Source organism: Boleophthalmus pectinirostris, unplaced genomic scaffold, assembly GCF_026225935.1.
Source record: "Boleophthalmus pectinirostris isolate CB_2022bp ecotype Guang Dong unplaced genomic scaffold, ASM2622593v1 HiC_scaffold_15, whole genome shotgun sequence".
Classification (NCBI taxonomy): domain Eukaryota; kingdom Metazoa; phylum Chordata; class Actinopteri; order Gobiiformes; family Gobiidae; genus Boleophthalmus; species Boleophthalmus pectinirostris.
Window position 1 is genome coordinate 24,484,246 of NW_026571070.1, and position 17,006 is coordinate 24,501,251.

General features: G+C 41.6%; 1 protein-coding gene across 5 annotated transcripts in view; it reads left to right on the forward strand.

The window, feature by feature from the left end:
• scrib (scribble planar cell polarity protein) overlaps positions 1-15,731 on the forward strand; it is a 46,749-nt gene extending 31,018 nt beyond the window's left edge. For 2 of the 5 annotated variants that reach the window (XM_055150764.1, XM_020935731.2), the window contains 22 exons: positions 155-265; positions 337-513; positions 599-715; positions 804-992; positions 1,069-1,188; positions 1,461-1,517; positions 1,929-1,985; positions 2,571-2,651; positions 4,998-5,069; positions 5,695-5,748; positions 5,851-5,973; positions 7,118-7,168; positions 7,535-7,678; positions 8,401-8,560; positions 9,111-9,312; positions 9,418-9,507; positions 9,983-10,165; positions 11,083-11,222; positions 11,306-11,343; positions 11,680-11,754; positions 12,781-12,832; positions 14,210-15,731. In XM_055150764.1, coding sequence (XP_055006739.1) covers positions 155-265; positions 337-513; positions 599-715; positions 804-992; positions 1,069-1,188; positions 1,461-1,517; positions 1,929-1,985; positions 2,571-2,651; positions 4,998-5,069; positions 5,695-5,748; positions 5,851-5,973; positions 7,118-7,168; positions 7,535-7,678; positions 8,401-8,560; positions 9,111-9,312; positions 9,418-9,507; positions 9,983-10,165; positions 11,083-11,222; positions 11,306-11,343; positions 11,680-11,754; positions 12,781-12,832; positions 14,210-14,346 — 2,430 coding nt within the window. In that variant the 3' untranslated portion in view covers positions 14,347-15,731. Of the gene's footprint in view, positions 1-154; positions 266-336; positions 514-598; positions 716-803; positions 993-1,068; positions 1,189-1,460; positions 1,518-1,928; positions 1,986-2,570; positions 2,669-4,232; positions 4,603-4,997; positions 5,070-5,694; positions 5,749-5,850; positions 5,974-6,709; positions 6,821-7,117; positions 7,199-7,534; positions 7,679-8,400; positions 8,561-9,110; positions 9,313-9,417; positions 9,508-9,982; positions 10,166-10,448; positions 10,590-11,082; positions 11,223-11,305; positions 11,344-11,679; positions 11,755-12,780; positions 12,833-14,209 lie in introns of all 5 variants that reach the window. The other 3 variants (XM_055150766.1, XM_055150765.1, XM_055150767.1) reach the window with 3 other exon arrangements.
• Positions 15,732-17,006: the final 1,275 nt, after the last annotated feature.

Genomic DNA, 17,006 nt, shown 5'->3' on the forward strand with positions numbered 1-17,006 from the left:
CTTGGTGTAATCCAAAGCTGCTAATTTCCTTGTTGTATATGTATCCATGAAATAGAATAAAGGTAGCAACAGGTGCTGAAAGCTCCCTGTAGCTGTTGTATTTTGACCTCCTTGTATTCTCGCTTGACTATGTTTGGTATATTGTTTGCTCTAGGAGGTGACTTTGGTTAAGTCAGGTGGTCCCCTCGGTCTAAGCATTGTTGGAGGGAGTGACCACGCCAGCCATCCATTTGGTATCAATGAACCTGGAGTTTTCATCTCAAAGGTAGAGTTTGGATAAACACTGACTGTATCCAGTTGTGTAAATATAAAACCTAACATGTACTATCTAAACAGGTCATTCCTCATGGTCTGGCTTGTCAAAGTGGGCTTCGTGTTGGGGACAGGATTTTAGAAGTCAACACGATCGACTTGCGTCATGCTACACATCAGGAGGCAGTGCGTGCCCTGCTGGCTAATAAACAACAGATCCGAATGTTGGTGCGACGGGATCCCTCTCCACCAGGAATGCAGGTGAGACGGGCTCGTCAGTGTGTTATGCACCAAGGGGTTTACTTTGGAATATGGATAATAATGCATTTTCTGTATAATCTTTTAGGAGGTGGTCATTCATAAACAGCCTGGAGAAAAGCTGGGCATCAGTATTCGAGGTGGAGCCAAAGGCCATGCAGGCAATCCCTTTGACCCCACAGATGAGGGGATCTTTATCTCCAAGGTGACTGGCAAATGTTAACATCACCATTATAATTTTTGTGTCTTTATGCCTTAGTCTTATCCTTGCTGTTATGTTGCTCTGTCCTCAGGTGAGCTCCACTGGCGCGGCTGCTCGAGATGGCCGTCTGGACGTGGGCATGAGGATTCTGGAGGTGAACAACCACAGCCTGCTGGGCATGACCCACACTGAGGCTGTGCGTGTACTCCGCTCAGTGGGAGACTCTCTGGTGATGCTGGTGTGCGATGGCTTTGACCCAGGGAAGGTGACTGCAGTAGAGGTACGTCAAGAAGAGACAGGGAGGCTACAATGCATTCATTGATTTGTTTTATTGAAACTTTGTTTTTATTTGACAGGCTTCTCCTGGGATAATTGCAAACCCATTTGCCGGAGGTATTGTCCGAAAGAACAGTTTGGAGAGTATCTCTTCCATAGACAGAGACCTCAGCCCTGAGGAGATGGACATCATACAGAAGGTATAATACACGAACAATCACACATATTTATCTGTAGTTTAGCATGGTCCAGAAAGTAGCAACAAAATGTTCACCTGACCTAGATAATTTGCTCAGCAGGTTTTTTTTTTCAAAACCTACCAGCTACAGCAAAGCAAAACCTCACACTGGAATTCACTTATTCAGACATTTCTACCTCACTGCGAATCATTCCACTGATTGCCAACAACAGTTCCAATGACAAATCAGTATTTAATGATTATACATATGTGTGATCTCTTTGTATTGTTTAGGAGGTGGAGATGGTGAGGGAGACTTCTCAATGGGAGCGCGAGGAGATGGAAAAAGTGGTGAGTACAAGCATTCCAGTTAATGTTACAAAATAATAATTCTATGGCCTAAAGTCAGTGCAGCAGAGCTAGAAGTGTATTGGTGTAAATGAGTGAATGGTGCTTTTCCCTCTGCTACTGTGTGGACATTGTATTTAAAACAACTACTCTGACTAAGTCCCACCTTGCATGACCTCTGTTCCCACAGCTTAGTAATAGTGTACCTTTTTAATAAGTGTGGATTCTCCCCCTTCTCTCTCTCTCTTCCTGTGTTCCCTTTCGGTGCGTTTGGTGTGATAACATTCATTCCATCCATCTCTCCCTCTCTAAACCACCACCCCATCTGTTACACCTCCTCCCTCTCATCGCTTCACTGTGTGGCTTTTTGGTTGGGTTCTTCCTTCCATACTTCCTCTTCCACTCTTGGTGAAGGAGCGTATGCGTTTGGAGCGAGAGGAGGCAACTCGCCTGCTAGAAGAAGAGACGGAGGTGAGGGAGACTTCTCATCTTGTCATCAGCAGGCTCTTACACTGTAAAGGGCAAAGAATTATAGCAGAGATCCAATGCATACAGAGCTCGGGATTATACTGTTACCAATGGAGATTTTAGAATGCTAAATACTAAAACTAGTGTGCATGTGTTTACTTTTTGATTGGACAAAAAAAGATTAATGCTTGTGTGTTACACCTTTTGAGAAAAAGCACTGCTGCCACACACAAAAAAATAAAAATAAAAATTGAGAGGCCATATTGTTAACTGGATAACTCAAATTCTTTTTGTTTTATAATTTGTTAAGATCTTGCATTGTTTCATTCTTAATAACCCAATCTTGTGTCTTGTCTTGCCCCATCTCTAATTGCAACACTATGGCGTGATAAATGATTTACCAGTTGTGACTCAACAACTTATTAGGTTTTTTCACACTTCTTTTTATGTAACATAGAATTTTTTATGCTTGAATTGACTAGCGACGTAACCTTTTTCACCATCAATCCTGAGCTGTACATCAAATTTGAAAATATATTGAGATATATTTTAATTTTTTACATTAACATTTATTTTTTTCCATTGCAGAATATTGGACCTGGGCCGCTAAAACTTGACTACAAAACCCTGGCGGCTCTTCCAATGACCAGCTTACAGAAGGTCAACAGGGTAAGTCAGCATCTGCTGTTGTAAAATGTAAAATATTGGGCTATGTTGGCAAATGGCCTTTAAATCTGAGAATAGTACTGAATATTTTAGACGTTTGTTGTTCTTTTCCTTGAGAAACTGTGACCATGAACGACCAGTTGCTGCTAAAAGGTCTGCCATGTTGACTTCTGGTTCACAGCCTCAAGTGTAGACATGGAATTCTTGCTCATACTTCTATCATAATATCCAGTCTTTTGTGTAAATCAGAAGATGGATCAGCTTTCATGGAACTTGGCCTTGTTTTTGTAAAAAATCAAGTTAACGAGAAGAAATGCTTTTGGAGAGAAGAGTGGCTTTTTAGCTGAAGTCTTTGCTCCAAGGTTCCCCTGTTCTTGAGGTGAACAGCTTGCCATTATCACGCTGCCTATCCTCTGTGATATTTTAAACCGTCTTCTGGTTCTGAACTGGCCAGCCTCTTGAGTGGGTGTGGCACTAAAGAGGGAGAGAGAGGGGGAGAAGGAGAGAGGGTGTCTGTGAAGAGTGGACAAGTGCTGCAGTTTGACTTCCACTGGTCTGAGCTATATATTAGAGTGGACCTACTAATCAAGCTTCAGCACTGTAAGTACCACATACAACTGGAGCGTGAAATGTGAGTTTATTTACTTATATTCTATATGTCCTTTCTGATTTTGGGTTGCCTTTTCTCGGATTGTCTGTTTTAGAGTTAATTAGACATTCATTTCTAAAAGTTTTGCTTTTATAAACACAATTTCCTTTGAAAATACTTGTACACACCACTGATGTTGAGTAGATGTCCATTGCCCTTTGTGACCAGTTATATTGACCAGAATAACTTAACCTACATAGCTCTTGCAGCTGTTCATAGTGACTGAATAAGACCCAGATTTGTGGCCCTGGCTCAGACATTAGTCATGCTCAAAAGAAGTCGCCTTGATAATACTATCTGAGCTCACCTACTTGTTTATATTGAAGAGATTGTCTTTCATGTAATTGGTGCTAATTATATAAAATATACAATTTAAAGTCAACAATTACTACTTGTTGATGTATTCGCACTCTATTCACTCTCCACATGGCTAGCTCGTGTTAGCCTCACAGGGGGCCAGCTGTCCCCCACAGATTGTATTTGAGCCAAAATGGTCCTCGTTCACATTCCAGCCTACTGACCCTTATCACCACAATACATACTATGGTCAGCACTGTGCTCCCCACAATGGTTGAGCTATTTTCATTACTACTCGGAATGCCCTGGCCTCATACGCTAAGGATTATTTATTGACTTGTGGTTTCAGTGTTAAAAGAAATAAAATTCAAAAAGTGTGATCCATTGTTAAATGATCTCTGAGAAAGTGTCCTGAGGCCTAACTCTCTCCATGAGCTGATAATAGTTATTTAAGGCAGAAACTGAACCACCACTATCTGACCCACACTGGGTACAGCTCCAAGAAACCCCAATTAGAAGTGAAGGGTCATTTCATTGTACTGAATGTTTCACTGCTTTATTCAGTATTCTTTTACTGTGTGTACTTGTTTCTTGTGGAGGTCTTTAGTTGTCCCCTTTCCCCCTCAGCCCCCTGTCAGTCTGACTGCTCCCATGGCAGCCCCTCTTCAGGCCAAGTATGTTGCTCCTATAGACCCTCTGGGGTTTGACTTGAGGCACTCCCTGGTGGAGCAGGAGTCCTGCCCCAGCCTCAGCTCAGACCAGGATTACCTCTTTCCTAATGGGACGTCTGCCTCTGTAAGTGAGTGCTCCATCACCACTCTGGACTCCTCATGTGCTCCTGACGAGGAGGAGTGCTTGGTGGATTCTCAGCCAATGTGCTTCAAAGAGAATCCATTCTTGGTGGCCAACCGCAAGGGCAAAGGCCTCCCACCGGGTCAGCGAATCCTGTCTGGACCTCCAGTGGGCTACGGTAAACCAGGCCAACTACAGCCATGGCTCCACAGCAAGGCAAGATGGCGCCTGTGTGGTTTGGGCGCATGGTGTGACATCTCAGCACTTCCCTTTTAAAGTAATTGGACATGTGATATTATTTGTATTTATCATCCTACAATCCTGACACCATGACTGCTTGTGGGAAACCAGCAGCTGAATTGGTGCATGTTTTTGCTGTGAGCACTGAGTAGGACTCACCTCAGCAGATATTTAAAACATGGTCAGGACTGACTGAAATGTGTGTCCCAACAGCTGAAGCCCTGTCATACAGCAACCTGAGCTGCAGGAATGAGCATGGCGGCTGCCACTTTGTTGTTGGTCACAACTAACCAGAAAATGTCTCTTGTTATAATGTTTGGTTTTTGAATAAAAAGTGTGACAACTTTTAAATATCATGCTTTATTTTTCAGGCACCATCTGGTGATTACACCAGGACTGAGAGTCCCGTCAGAGAAGCCCCTTATTCTCCTACTGTACAGCCTGTAAGTCATACCGCTTATGATTTTCTGTACCTTCTCATGTGTCATTTTGACTTCATCTTTTCTTTGACATAAATCAGTTTTGTAGTGCAGGATTTTTAGAGTTGACCCTTGACCCTTTCCCCCACTCTTAGCCCAGCCACCAGTCTTCTTCCAGCTCCCTGTGCAAAGGCAGGGAGACCCGCTTTGTAAGTGGCCCTCCCTGCTCTAGCCTCCCTGCTCTAGCCTCCCTGCTCTGGTCTGGGTGTTAGGTTTTTTGAGATAACGGGCTAAGCTGCCGTTTTTGCTGCGGTCCTTCAGGCTCAAACAGCATGTGGCTGCTTCTGAGGGCCTGCTACTCGTACTTTGACAAACTAGATGCAGAATGTGTTGTCTGTACTGTTTTACAGATGCAAATTCTCACTGAACTAAAACAGTGAACAGCACCTTGTTGCACAAAGTTACCATCACCAAACCTGTTTTGATTATGAATTTATCATAAAACTGGGATAAGGTAACCTTGTGCTGTTGCATTGTTTGAAAGGTAGCTTTGCCTAATTGTAAAAACTTAACTGCATTGCCTTTGGTTTATTTATGATCCTTTTTATTTTGCATCTTTTTTATTTTTAAAACCATATTTATGTTTCAGGCAAACATTCATTACACTTCCACCCCCACTGCCAAGGACAACTTTTTATCATCCGTGAGTGCCAAGTCACACCACTCATCTTCATTTTCTGTTCAAGCATTTTAAACTTGCATGTTAATGTGTTCCTATTGACAATCTTGTTTTCTGTGTCTGTAGACACGACCAGGTGCCATCCAGCCAGTGGGGCGTGTGCGGCCGACTACCTCTCCTGGCACTCCGGACGGCCACAGCCCTAACCCTTTTCAGCATGGCCCCTCCCCATTCAACACCCCGACCTCTGTAAGACCCCTGACCACTACCACCACTTAGGCCTGGGCACGCTCATTTCAGTGTGTGCCAATAACCATGCAAACTGTGCCTGAGTAAATATATACAGGGATTTTTCTAAATGAGCCTAGAACCAAAGACCAGTGAATACCAAACTATGCATTTGCCATTTATTATTATGGGATGTTTGCTTTCTTTATAACATATTTAAAGATGCATCCATTCCAGTATTGTATATCTACTCAGCTTGATGTTTTTATAAGTATTGGTAATTTTAAAAAATTACTCACTACTATTTACATAGAGAAATAGTTTTATACATTATAGAGTATCTTGTTCTTAAGTGTGCTGTGATCCTTTGTAAATGAATCCATGCTCCTTAGCTCAGCATGTTCAGACTCCTAGGTCCTAGCTAGCTTCTTTGTCTTTTTTTTTACATTTTTAACTTCAAATTGTACATGTACCTGAAATAGGTACCTGTTTAAGCAATAATCAGTAGAGTATTTCTACAATGGATAGCACTGACTCATCTCACACCTTCCTGGTTCTTCATACATGGCATCTACACCAGAGTCCCACTGTTGCTCCACTCGTCACTTAAAACCAGCCGCCATGTTGTGTGTCTCTTCTGTCTGCTACATTGCTGGTTTTTCTCATAGTCTACCCTCTCCTCCATGTCTTGTCCTATCTCTTCATACGGACCTCCTCATTGCCCCCCCTTCAAAACACCTCACTCCCCTCCCCACAGCCTCGCGCCCCCTCCCCCACATCGCCCAACGAGTTCCCCCTGAACGTCAAACAGGCATACAAGGCTTTTGCCGCCGTGCCGCGCTCCCAGGCAGTTCTGGAGCCCCCGCAGGTAGGACGAGATCACCGTGCCGACCAGGTTATGACCACCAAGCATGCTGTGCCCATTGGTCTACCCTGTGATACTGTGGAATGGGCCATCTGTGCTGTGAAGTGTGGAATGCCCTTATTTCATCGTCTGTTTCATAATGCCATCAACTGTGATTTGTCCATTCAAAATGTGTTTTGTACTAATGCTGTTATTTTCCTATATGTGCTGTGATTAATCAGCCTGCCTATGGTCTATGTGTGTCAGTGTGCTCTTTTTGGTCTGATGTGTTCAATAATAAAATTTATTCACTTTTTTCAGGACCTATATGGGGTCAGGAACAATTTCCATCCTCAGCAGCCTTCTCCAGAGGTGAGTCATTTATGCTTAAATATTAAAAAAGCTGCATCTGTTAAACCTTGAAGAGAAATTGTGTCACAACAGTAAAATTTTATTTTTTTTCTCAATTCTTCTGGGTATGAATAAAAATATGATCTTTGAACATAAATCACAAATCTAATGTAATGTAATGTAATTCTTGTCAGAAAAATCGCAATTAGACATTATTCTCAAATCAGTTAGCCCTATAGCTTGCTGTGTGATATTTGATACTTTTGGCAACACTAACCAAACCTAACTACACTTCAAATGTAGAATAAAGTCAAATCTAAGTATTTTGATTGCATCAAGCCTCTGAGTGGCTCTAACAGTTGATGGTGGTCTATATGGCCTTTCCAGCCTGAGTTCATTGAAGTGTTTGAGACTGTGGATGGTCAGAAGGGCCCTGAGGTGCCCCCCAGGCCGTCCCTCTCCCCTGAGCGGAGAGAGTACATGAATCTGGCTGCAGTGCCCCGTCTGTCTAGGCCCTCCGTGGACATGAAGGTACCGGTGTCTCTCACAGCTAGAGCAGCCCTGTGAGCGGTCGGGGGGAGCTGGACTTGGCTGGTGGTGGCAATTTCCTCTCTGGCAACAATAATCATGCTTCTTGCCTTAATGAATCTATCATTTTCAGTCAGTTGATTGATCCTTATAATGGTGATGGGTCTTATTAGAAATCTATGTATTTATTGATTTTCATTTTGTGAAATCGTTCGTGTGCCGTTACTTTCTGCAATGTGTTATGTCTGTGAAGGCAGCAGTTCTGATAATAGTATATACTAATTGAATGGGACATTTGTTGTAAAGGATTTAAACTTGTAAATAATCCTGGCCAGACATCCTAATTCCTTTCTGTTGTGTAAAGGCATTTGTTTTTGTCTCATACCCTGAAACATAGACACAGATTAAACATTGTGTATTAATTGGTTTATAATGTTGCACCAGAGTTTAGACAGTGACACCATTCATTGTTTTTTTTACTAGGAAGCATTTTGTAATGATCATTTTGAAAAATGCTTTACAAATAAATGTATTATTATGTAATCTATGTATGATAAATCACTCAAATGTACACTATGTACACTAGTATGAGACCCAGTGTTTGATTAACTGCAGTTAGGAATGGGATGACAACTTGAATCAATCCACTCACTCATCTAACAATGTGAGAAAAGGTAAACCTTGACTTTTCTCTTCAGTTAATGCTTTCTATAATTATTTTCCAGACTCCTTCTCCTGGGGGTAAGGACAGCCCAGAGCAGCGATCCTTCAGAGACCGACAGAAATATTTTGAAATCGATGTTAAGACCCAGACACCAGAGAAACCCAAGCCGCGGGTGTCACTTGTAGGAGCAGATGACCTGAAGAAGATGAGGGAAGAAGAAGGTCTGTCATTTGTCTAAACCTTTTCATTTGTTACTAAATCTGTTAAATATGCTCTGTTCACTTGATGTCATAATATTTTAGAAAACCTATAGTTTAACAGACCTGGAGGTAAGGTCAGGTTTGTGTGGTGGAATGTATATATATATATATATATATATATATATATATATATATATATATATATATATATATTTGTGTGTATATGTGTATATGAATATATATATATATATGTGTGTGTGTGTGTATATATATGTGTATATACTGTACTATACTGTATGTACTAGATAGTTTCTGTTAAATTATTTTGTGCAAATTGCTTCAGAAACTAGTAGCATTATTTAGTGACACACACACTGTCACATTGCCAGTTGAAAGGACTTTGAGCCAGAAGCCAATTTCAAACAAACAATCTGGTTCACCATTTCGGGAAGTTCTTGTTGTTTTGTTTTTCATCTTAAAATTATCCTAATAAAATTGTAGAACATAAATGCACCCTATAAATTTCAACTTTTCCTGGTTAATAACTCCATAACCTGACATATTTCCACAGAGCGTAAATTTGAGCAGCGAGCTCGGGAGTATCTCATGGATGACGATGATGAAGATGAGGAGGACGAGGACCTGGCTAAGCAGGTGGCTCAGATGAAGGTCACAGGGAAGGTGCTGTTGGATGGAGTCGAGTACAAAGTGGAGCCTGCTACCTCCCCATCGCCGCACTGTGCCACACCACCGGGCTACTATGGCAGCTCAGGGTAAAAGATTGCCTCTAATTGGTTATTTCAATAAACGTATATTTCATCATAAAATATATATATATATAATATATATAAAATATACATCATACTTTATGTTCCCAGGCCATCCTCAACTGATGGAAAAGGAGACTCTCAAAGGAATTCCTTGGAGGACAGTTTCAGATTGGAGCAGAGGCCAAACTCTATGACTGGGTACAGCAGCATGCAGCTTTACCGTGTTAAAATCATGTGGTTAAACATACCATATTACACAAAATTGACCTTTGTGAGCTTTTAGCCATGTTGTAATGTTGTTATCTTCTCAAAAACATACTTGGAGTTGTGTTTCATGCCATTCACAGATGACTGAGTAAACCTTATCAGGTTACGTATATTATTAGTCTGTCTACATCTCAGAAGCTCAAAATGCATTGTACTACCTTGTGATGTCATGCAGTAGTTTTCAAGTTAATAGCTACCTTTTACATTTTTAGTTCAGCTGAAATTGGCAATTCCAACCTAAATATGCAGGATTTCTGTGTTCTCCATGTGTGAATGAGAATAAAACACTCCAGGTATATTTTTGATGAGTTTATAACATTATAACCTAGATCAAAAATAGTGCAATGTAAGGCCTTGTAATGTGTGGATGTATTAAGTGTTCATTACTGCTCTCTTGCCTCCACAGTCTCATCCCGGTATACCCTGGGGACTCCTCAGCTCCCATCCGCACAGCCAAAGCCGAGCGCAGACACCAGGACCGGCTCCGCATGCAGAGCCCCGAGCTGGCTGTGGCCCAGGATAAAGACCTGTCCCCAGCTGAAAAACGTGCTCTTGAGGCAGAGAAGAGGGCCATGTGGAGAGCTGCACGGTACATACAACACTGAACCATCTCTTCTATGTTATTACACCTGTGCATTTCTTATAATATTGTGTTAATATCAAGTTCTAGTGCCATCCAAAAGTACCACTGACTAGTCTGTGGGTAACCATTGTGTTTGACATCTCCGTCCTCTTTCCTGCTGTTTCCATGTGTTAAAGATGTTCTTGATTGTGTTTACTCCTTGGTTTTCTTCTCTTCTCCTGGTGCCTCTCCTCACCTTCTCTCTCCTCCCTGTATGATGTGCTGTCCTCTGTGCGGCCGTGGGGCGTAGGCCGTATGAACTAGAGGAGGATGTTAGGCAGTATGAGCAGGACTTGGCTAAGCGACTGTACCAGGCGCGTGTGAGGGCCTCTCAGGGCTCTGCTGCTCCCCAGCCCCCTGCCTCCTGCTCCTCTGCGGCCCCTCAGCTCAGGTCTGCCCTAGGCCCGGAGCCCTGCATTGTGACCGTGTGCTCGGGTGCTTTGGCATTTGGGGATTTTGCTTTTTTGACATAGAAAGGCCAAAGCACTGGTATCTCTGTGACAGTGCTTCAAGTGCCTTTCTCGCATTGGCCTGCTGCTGCTGCACGTCTCCGCTCTCATTCCCAGCTCCTCTCAGCCCTGCTGTGTTATCCATTATCTAGTACACTTCAAATGTTCATGCCATGATTTAAGCCACCATCAGTCGTACTAACAGCCTGCAGTCTGTTTGCAAGCTGCAAGTCAAGACTTCAGTAAACCTACTACAGTAGGTAGTCCTTTTCCTGGGTTACTTTTAGTAAACCAGGACAAGGACCCGTCATGAACGTAGTGACCGGTAACACACCCATCTCTGGGCTCTGTGCCCATGTCGGCTTTATGCTAGCTTTAGCCACCTTCTGTGTGTCATTCTGACATATATCTGACCTTTGACCCTCTCTTCTGTAGAATGAAGTCTTTGGAGCAGGATGCATTGAAAGCTCAAATGGTCATTGCCAAGTCTCGTGATGGGAAGAAACGTGGCACATTGGATCAGCTGACTGAATCACCATCTCCTGCCCCTACGCCCTCTCCCACCCCCATCGAAGGTAAAGCCCCACCTCATGTTTACAAACAAGACCCCTGAAGGATTCAGTGCATAGATATGTTTTACATGTCATTTCCTCAACAGATGTGAGTCCACGAAGTGTAACCTCACCAGGCCGACTGGTAAGTCCCTTTTCTGCATCTCCTTCCACTAAAGCTGGAGCACTGGTCACACATTTCACTTTCAGGAACATTCTATGTAAATAGACCAAAGGACTGTTGGAGACTTGGGACGTGCTGTTTGCTTGAGCACACTGATATTCATGAAAACTCATCTTTCAGTGTCACCATAGAGCTGAGACCATCATGTGCCACAGTGCCTTTGTATCCATTACTCTCTCCTGCTGTCCCACCTCCTCCTCTGTCCCCCTATTGACAGTTTTTATTTCTACTCCTTACTCCTCCCTCTCTTCTGCCCATCCCTCCATCACCGCTCATCCCTTTTTGCTATCCTTCTAGTCCCTGTCGTCAAAGAAGTTTGACTACCGACAGTTCGCTGCCATTCCTTCTTCCAAACCCGTTTACGACATTCAGGTATTGGTTGCATGTTGAGCTCCAGGACCTGGGCTCGTCCTTGGCCTCCCTCACTCCTCCCCCTGAGTGTGTCCTCTAATCAGGAGGCCTCCGCGTGGCTGTAGTGTAACTACTGTGTAACTGCAGTGTAGAGCAAATGATTAATAAGGACCCTGGTCGATGGTGGTGGGGTTCACTAACTTAACTCCAAAATTATGCCCGGTTTGACTTGTCCTCTACTTACATCTATGCAGACAAAGCATATTTTGAAATGATTATGCTAACTGTGACTAACTAATGACTTAGTTCCGCGTACAGCTACGATTGTATGCCACTAACATGACATGGGATTACATACAAAATAGTCATGTTTGGGTATTGTTAGATATGAAAAGCCCCAGTACCTGAATCAGTATTGGAACTGAAAAACTAAATCCTTAGTAGTACAGTAGGTATGTTTACCAAATTTGTTGTAAGTTGTACCTTGTTATTTCTCCTAAGCAAGCATAAGCAAACATTGTCCGTCAACATTGTCATTTTGTAAGCACTGAACACATTGTTCCCAAAATTATGAGATGGTGAAAGAGTCTATCACGACTTGCAATGTAAATGTTCATGCCAAAGAAAAAAAGACTGTAATGCAATATAATTATGACTGTATTAGGAATGAAGCCAAAATGACATATAGCCTATACCAATACCAAACTGTTAATTCTTGTATTCTGTGAATGGATGTCACTGCCCACTAATATGTAATACGTGTTTGCATGTGTGCATAGACAGTGGGCTGGGCTGGGGTACTGTGCCGTGCCCTTGTGACTCTGGTTGAGCTGCTTCGCTATGTCTATGTGGATACGCATCTCTTTGCCACATTCCTGGATCTGATGCTCTTGACCTTTTAACCCCCTCTTTCTTTAACATGCCAATCTCTGCAGTAGTTGTGGAGGTGACCCATGGGAGCTTTGGCAGTACAGGGCTGGCGTGGTGGTGGCGTGGTACCTTGTAGCCTTCCTCAGCGTTCCACTTATTGACTATTTTCTGTTCCAGACTCCTGAAGCGGTTGACGACATGCAGTTCAATGATGGTTCTCATAACACAGGTGAGTAACTGTAAATGTACAGTTTGACGGAGTATATGTTGCGTTCATGACAATGTAGTTTACCGCTGAATTTCAGCTGGAGGGCAAGGGCTTGTATAATTGTATGACCTTTTCACTATTTTTTAAAGAAATACCCAAAGAGTAAATCCTCAAATGTTGATTCTTCTGCCACAAGGTTTGATTATTGTCAGTTGAAAGGAATTCAAATGTAGTTCAATGATGTCACCACTTCTTAATCATATATTTTTTTCATTGGTATTGAACTTGTATTGGACAGTTTTTGTTTCATGTGAATAGATCTAGTTGTTGTAACAGTAGTATTCTGGACACTGTTTTTGCAATCGTGATGTTTCAGCTCACATCCAGTAGCCATTTTCCATGATCACAGTTGGAAACCTTCTCTACATTGAAGCACTCCTGGAGGAATGAGAGTCACACAGGCCAAAAGCATCTGCGTTTAGACCTTTACTGGGCAAATTCTACCATTTAAATGTGACTTCTCCTCCAGCTCTTTATTAAAGTATTGGGTCTTTAGAATATTAAGATAGTTTTCATGTGAACCAGCCTATTGTACAAGCTCAGGGACATGCCGGTTTCATCAGTACATTAAGGTCTGAGCCAAACTTGACACTTGTTTCCCTTGACTTCAGGAGAATACCTGGGATAAGCAGCACCTGTTGGTAGGATTCTGTGTGTCTCTGTGTGTGCTGGCTACAACACTTTAACCTGCTTGATGCGTGGTCCATATTGTAGAGACAGGGGTCTATTTAAAGATATTAACTCTGATCTGCATTGCATGGATTAGTAAATAGGGGCAGATTACAATTAATTATGGTAAACATATTGTTAAATGAAATAGTTTGATAAAAGAATTCAAATTTTATTTTTACTTTAATCACAGTAGTAGCCATTGTTATAGGTGTGGTGTTCAGGGTTACTGGGCGAGTAATGGAACATGCTACTAACAGGTTCGCATCATTAAAATGGAATATAATGGACAGTAGAATGATTTTAGGAGTTCAATTCAAAAAACCAAATGCGTGTGAAGTGAAATACATGAATGATACAGTATCTGTGTACATCTATTGTACTGATTATGAAACACTTCAGTGTGTGAGTCTATTGAATAATAAAACAATAAAGGTGAATTTTAATCAATGTTACTTTGAATTGAACTACTAAAGAAGCTACTTAACTAAACTTAAATATTCTAATTTACTGATTTGTGTGCCTGTATTCCTTGCTTGGTGCAGCTGCCTTTCTCACTTGGTTGAGGGCCACCGCTGTGTTGCCGCCAGTGCTAAATCTTTTCCAGCTCCTTTATGAGAAGTGTCACCATTTCCCTGAATAATTCCCTTGTTTACCTTTGCCTTTCAGCGCCTGTTGCCAGCCCAGAGGCAGACCTCACGGTGCCTCTGCCCACAACCTCGGCCCTGGAGGAGATGGCCCTCTACAGCAACAAGCGCAAACTGAGACAGGGCCGTCGCAGCCTGGAGACCGCTGTGCCCACATAACAGCAAATCAGCACCAAATCCACCGGGCTGCAAAACCCTGTGGAACACCGGTGTACCCACGAGAGGTGTATGCCCCCTCAACACTAGACCCTGTGTCAGTAGAGCTACCATTCACTGCACAAACTCACTGACACCCTCTATCCTGCGTGCCAGCCTTGCCTTTCACAGTCTACGGACATTGGACAAGAGGAGGCAAGCGTGGTTAGCCTAGTGTGGTTAGCCTAGCGTTTAGTGTGCTTTAGAAGTATCCGACATGGCCGATTGTTTTTTAGTTTTGTTATTATTTACATATTTTGCACCTCAAAAATATATATACTGGAAACAAAAAGATATGGGTCCTTCTAGCTGTACTAACATGCTGAAATATATTTTTAGACTTTGAATAGATTGTAAATGTTAATGGTTTGAGTTGAAAAGGAGTGTATATATTGATTGGGAACAGCCTGCTACCTTCGCGGCCACAACTGTAGATTGATTTTTTTAAAGAATGGGACATATCACGTTTGCACTGCCACTGTTCTGCTTTTTAAAATGCATATCTCTGTGTAATTTATTGTTTTAAAAAAAATAATGACATCTACTTCCAAGACATTTAACAATATAAAACTTTTTTAATATCTATGAGAAAACTATGACCATATGTGATGATCAAATCCATTTCATATACTGACTGTGTTACATTCCCCGTTGTAGAGAGCACAGCAGCAAAAAGTGAAATCTATATTAATCAATGGTACTTGTTTTTCATGCACATTTTAGTTTTTGTCTCTTTGCATCCCGAGTTTTAGAGTGACGTGAAGGTAGCAGTTCCTATATTTTTCTGTCTTGAGTAATTTAAATGATGCCACTGAAATCATTTATTATTGTGTGAATAATGTACAAATATTGAAAGTATAGTGAACTTTGGGTGTGCAACTGAGCCAGTCTTGACCATGACTATAGGCCGGACTGCTGACTTGGGGCTGGGGGCTCTCTGCATGTTTGATGATTGCAAATGGGAGAGCTAAGAGAGGCCCGCCCAAGTTTAAAAATCTCTCTATCAAGACAGATTTTCCATCAGAATCAAAGCTTGTGTTAATAATTTAATGTTGAATTTTAGTTTTTCATGTTGCTCTAATTGACTGAAATTCAGTTTGTCAGATAACATTTGTGATGGCTTTTTTTAACTTACAGTAGTTATTTTTTCATCCGGGTTTCACTTCAGTAATAATGCAGTGTTTTTAAGTCTGTTTTCCTTTGTCTAATCTTTGGGGGCTGTAACCTGCAGATGGATCGATGGTAAAGGGTTCGAGCTCACACAAGACTGTAACTAGTGAATTTGTACAACCAAAGAAGTCTATTTTGTGGTTCAGGAATAATAAATTTTACTTTTCATTTAAGAGGAACTGTTGTCTTCTCGTTTTTCTCATAAACATACAACAACAAAGGAACAACATTATTGATATTTGACTTTAAAAATAGTGACCTCGACATCACTACAGTTTTTTCTCATAAATGGACCTTGATATCAAACAGTAAGGGGACTGCAAACACTAACGAGCTCCACCCACTGTCCATAGTTAAATGACTTTGAAATATGTTTAATAAAACTGTTCATCATGAGGGCACATGTGGCTGTAAGTGTGGTTGGATTATATTTGGTCCTGTCAATCTCTGAATATTCTACAGTTCCAGCAATGGTAATGTTCCGTTTGGATTTGAGAAATGATTATATTCACAACTTAAGCTAACTACTGTTTAACAATTGTACTTTCAGCGTAGTAGATGTTTTCCAAATGGCAGTAAGGTATTATTTTTATATTTTATTTGTAAGTATATGGCTTCACATTAGTCATAATCATGACTCTTAATGCTGTAACCGTTTGCCTTTTAGCAGTCTTCGCTAGGCTGCATAACTGTAATGGAAAATGAAGAGGACTTTGGACTAACAAACGGTTCCACAAGTGCCTCCGTTCAGAACAATAAAGTAAGATAATAATGAACGAATTTAGGCTCTGCACAATTTAACGCAAAATCAGAAGATCTGAGTGTCGCTGTTTTCCTGCTAGTTACGTGATTTTCACTTCAAAACTATAATCCATGTAAGGCTCTGTCTTGTATTGATTTTTTATTTTTATTTTTTAATTACAGTGTTATTGTAGACTACGCGTAATTTTGTGGCTTTGTTCCAATAAAAGGCGCCCTCTAGAGGTCAGATTCGATCACTGCTCTCACAGGATTGATAATTGAACTTACTATCTTGCAGACAGAAGAAATACATTTGAGCGAAACCACTGAGGTTTTACAAGCTAATGGAACCACGGTAAGCTGACACACAAACTCATGTCCATATTCTTCTACTATCTCATAGTTGTGGGCAGTTGTGGGCTGTTGTGGCAGTAGACAGTGATTGGAAGAATACTTTGAAAATGTATTTAGTTAAAAAATCCTACCCAAATAAAAATGTATTTTGTAAGGTCCAATCAGAGTACTGTATTCTGAATACTTCGAATACTTTTCATTACCCCAGAAGACAGAACGAGATCCTCAACCCTTCTCAGCTAGCTGTTTTCTATGAGGAGGAGCAGCAGCTCTAGTACAAGTCTAAACTCCTCCTCATGCAGCTCAGGAAGATGTGGAGCTCACCTTGAAGGAAATCGAAGGGAACTCTTCAAATATCC